This window comes from Octopus bimaculoides, chromosome 1 (genome assembly GCF_001194135.2).
Source record: "Octopus bimaculoides isolate UCB-OBI-ISO-001 chromosome 1, ASM119413v2, whole genome shotgun sequence".
NCBI classification, from domain to species: Eukaryota; Metazoa; Mollusca; class Cephalopoda; order Octopoda; family Octopodidae; genus Octopus; species Octopus bimaculoides.
The window spans coordinates 25,090,646-25,095,209 of record NC_068981.1 but is presented as its reverse complement, the minus strand read 5'-3'; the positions used below and the strand labels follow the sequence as shown (position 1 = coordinate 25,095,209).

Sequence of the window (4,564 nt, the reverse complement as noted above, 5' to 3'; positions counted from 1 at the left end):
TATATATATATATATATATGCACGCACAAGCAGATGCACGCACAAAACATTTTATTTTCTTATCCAGATTGTGTGTAAGTGGTTACCGGATTGCATTGAGATTAAAGTGCCAGCAATGTTCTTACATGATGTCCCAAATTACACCATAGTTGACCCTGTCATCCATTTCTCTTAGGTAGAAAAGTACCAGTAATATACTGCAAAAACTTTTAACAAACTATAACGCTTCCTTAGAAAATTTCAGTCATGCATCGGAGTGAGCAATCATTACTTAACCTGTGACTGCAGTTTTTTTTAATAACTATTATATGAATTGCAACTATTTTGTATATCTTTTAATAAATATATTTTGTACATTTGTTTGTAACTATTATATATTATTTATATTTTTTGCAAATGTTTTGAATATCCAAATGTATGTTAAAATGTATTTGGCCGTTGTGTTTAAGAAAACCTTGTAGAATGCATTTTATAAAACGGAAAGCAAAGAGATAAATATAACACAGTACTTAACATACATTAATTAAGAGTTGTATTTTAATAAATAAAAAAAATTAAATTACAAGCACAAAGGCACAAACTATCCTTTCTTATATTTTGCAAGTGCCTTTCTTAATTAACAATCGACACCCATATTACCAAAAAAAGTAACTATTCATAAAATATTTTAAATACCTAACACACTAGTCTCTCTCTACCCCACTCTCTGTCACACACTCTCTATTGATTCACTGAGACAAAATACTGCCGTGAGTGCTGTTTCACGTTTATACACACATTGTAGGTGGAGGCGCAATGGGCCAGCGGTTCTCAACACAACTGCTCAAGTTATAGTGTAGTGGAGTATTTCGATAAATATAGATATGGTCGGTCTATGAGGTTACCCAGGGTTTCGCGTCCACAAAACGCTTGACTTTAAAACGTCTCGTCAGACCCTAATGGCCGGTGGCCTATTACCTCTCTTCAAAGTGGAGGGAGAAAAGACCTCATGGTTAGGTGTTGAACATACAAACAAAAGAGAAGGGACAAGCGCAAGGGGCTGTCTCCCTTAAATCGCTATCCGGAATCATCCAATCAGCTTGCGGGTCCCAGAATTTCAGCAGGAATCGCCCGAAGTGTAAGCAGGATCCGAAGACTTCTGTCTTGGAATTTAAGATATTAACCGGGTCGAACGGGTTCTTTGATATCCTCGCCCGTTCAGCTTTATACAATTTGCAACGCCTGCATTCGTTGATGTAATGGCCCGGTTTTTATAGGATCTTCAATGAGATTACGCGTGGAGTCCTTTCCTCGTTCAGGTACCATACGTGGTTGGCCAAGGACGTAGCATATCATCTCTCAATGATACTAAACCAGGATCTGTGGTTGGAGAGGCGCTGCTTGAAGGTGTTTCTGGAACATCCGCTGAATGTTGCTACCGGCGATGCTCCCCTTGTTTATGCTGACACTGCTGCTTCCGCTGTTGTTAGTGTTGGTGACATTGATGCTGACGTAGGGAACATCATCGGTGGTGGAGTTACATATATATATATTCATTCACACATCATTAGTTAGATGACTTATATCGGCGCATAATACTGGCAATATTCTCAGAAACAATCCTACCTATTAACAGCTAAACTCATTAACAGTAAGAAAATGATCTTTCAAAGATCGCAACATAATACTGGAAAATGTCTTGAATGTCACATGCGGTTACACAATATTTCATTCAGTTACGCTTTCAATAAATACAGAAACATAAAACAAAAAATAACCAGGAAAAGCATTTGTGATTGTAATAGATTTTATTTTTCGTTTTTTTTTTTCGAGCGAAGGGAGGTCATTTTATTATTATTTTTTTTTTAGTAACATATATTTGCTACAAATCAAACTGATATATAGTAATTTGCCTCGTGTTACTTGCATAATAACATATATGAAAGATACATGTAATGAAAAAATATATTTACAAAATCCTTACAAATGATTTACGAGGAGAAATTATCATAAAAATACATACAAATATATACATTCATTATTATTATATAAATTCAATATATATGTATATTAAAAAAATCCATTAACTTTATTGTATTGTATATTTCATGCATATATGATTTATAAAAATATTTGTATGCAAATTTGTTATATATCTATTTATAAATATATGCAGTTATTATATATAAATTAAATATATATGTATATTTAAAAAATCCATCAACTTTATTGTATTGTATATTTTATGCATATGTGATTTATATAAATATTTGTATGCAAGTTTGTTATATATGTATTTATAAATATATTTTTTTATTATATATAAATTAAATATATATGTATATTTAAAAAAATCCATCAGCTTTATTGTATTGTATATTTCATGCATATATGATTTATATAAATATTTGTATGCGCATTTGTTATAAATGTATTTATAACTATATGCAGTTATTATTGGTTTCAAATTTTGGCACAAGCCCAACCAATTCGAAAGAGAGAGGAATTCGATTACTTCGACACATACGCTTGACTGGTACTTGTTTTAAGGACTCCCAAGTATGAAAGTCGAAGTCGACTTCGGCGAAATTTGAACTCGGAAAGTAATGACGGACAAAATGCTGTTAGCATTTTGCCTGTCGTGCTAACTATTCTGCCCGGAGTGGCTGTGTGGTAAGTAGCTTGCATACCAATCACATGGTTCCGAGTTCAGTCCCACTGCGTGGCACCTTGGGCAAGAATCTTCTACTATAGCCTCGGGCAGACCAAAGCCTTGTGAGTGGATTTGGTAGCCCGTCGTGTGTGTGTGTGTGTGTGTGCGGTGCTCCAGCATGGCCACATATACCCTCCCCCCCCACACACACACACAATACACAAACACGTATATATCTTTGGGCCACCTTGGTCACAGCTAACCATGGGTATCACGTCCGTCCAGTTACTGTCTAAGTTGGGCCGCTCGGCTTGAGCAGCGCGTGCTGTGGCTATGGTGACCAATGCGCAAATAACAGTCTCGGCCGCATAGATCTGGTCTGTCGGCTGTCGATCCCTTACATCGTGCTCGCTTTTCTGCAGCTGCAGCTGACAGCTTCTCCTCACCGATCCATAGTTGTTTGAGAAGTGTGCTTTTCCACCGGGTGCGGTCCACTGCCAGGTCCTCTCAAAAGTTGATGTCGATGTTGAGCGCCTTCATGTCACTCCTGCACACGTCCTTGTACCTCAGCTGCAGGCAGCCCTTGTTTCTCTGCCCTGCTGCGAGTTCTCCGCAGAGAATGACTTTTGGGATTTGGCCATCCTCCATACGGCCAGCGTAGTCGACGTTGTCTCAGTAAGGTGTACATGGAAGGGAGGCCAGCACAAGTCAGGACTTCGGTGTTGGTCCTAACGTGCGTATTTCAATGACTACATATTTCAAAGTCACATACATTTAAATAAATGTATATTTTATTTCAGTATATATGCATTTAAATAAAACGCAAAATTATAACATCGTACGTCTACATAAAGGTTGAAATACGCACAAAAAAATGTTGGTTATGTAGATAGATATATAGATAGGTAGATAGATAAATAGACACATACATACATACATACATACATACATACATACATACATACATAAATAGATAGATAGATAGATAGATAGATAGATAGATAGATAGATAGACAGACAGACAGACAGAAATATGTGTGTATGTTTGTTTGTCTTTACGCGCGCTTGTAAACTATAATAACCACACAGTGGTCAACTTTAATTTCATATGAATAACATTTGCGTTACACGCATTGAATAATTTGGTAGTCAGCTGATTTTTATGTCACATAATTTATGCTATCGCTCTGGACATCGATCTTCCGTGCGCAGACGCAGGCTGTAGCTATCTCAATCACACTTGGTTTATACACATATTGTCCATCAACACATTCACCTGTACGTTTGAGGACAGTCATTTTAGTGTATACAGTCACACATTGGTGGTTGTTGTCAGAGTCAAGACAGTTTCGACAGCGACATACAGCTTCCGTACGTAATGGAGGATAAACTAATGAATCGTAGACCATTTTAAGATACCAAGGGCAGGTGGAACGTTCGCGGATAACAGTAGAAAGTAAAGCTGTTGGGCAAGTTTTATCCTCATCGGTTACTGCGACTTGGTCACTTCCAACTGCTGGTATATTGGCAATATTCTCATATAGGATTTTCAAATTGGTTGGTATTTTACATTGGACAGGAATTGACGCCGATGGTACGATCGATATGAAGCAGAAGAAGTGGAACAATACAACATGGATGGAAACCTGTGAGAAACAAAATAATTTCGTCAATTCATATTATTCCTTTTGGTATGGTGCTGAAATTCAGAGGGGTTAACAAATTTAGCAATGACACACACACACACGCACACACAAAAGCTCAGACCCGCACACACACACACACAAAAACTCAGACCCGCACACACACTCACATACTCACACACAGGCACATACACTCATACTCACAAACGCGCGCACAAACATACATGCATACACACACACACACACACACACACACACACACACACACACACACACACACACACACACA

General features: G+C 37.4%; 1 protein-coding gene across 1 annotated transcript in view; it reads right to left on the bottom strand.

Annotated features, from left to right (window-relative positions):
- Positions 1-2,347: 2,347 nt before the first annotated feature.
- The window catches only part of LOC106876827 (interleukin 17-like protein), an 8,073-nt gene continuing 5,856 nt past the window's right edge, over positions 2,348-4,564 (bottom strand). Inside the window, exon 2 of the mRNA XM_014925543.2 lies at positions 2,348-4,278. Within this exon, the coding sequence (XP_014781029.1) occupies positions 3,793-4,278 (486 nt within the window). The 3' untranslated portion in view covers positions 2,348-3,792. The remainder of the gene's footprint in view (positions 4,279-4,564) is intronic.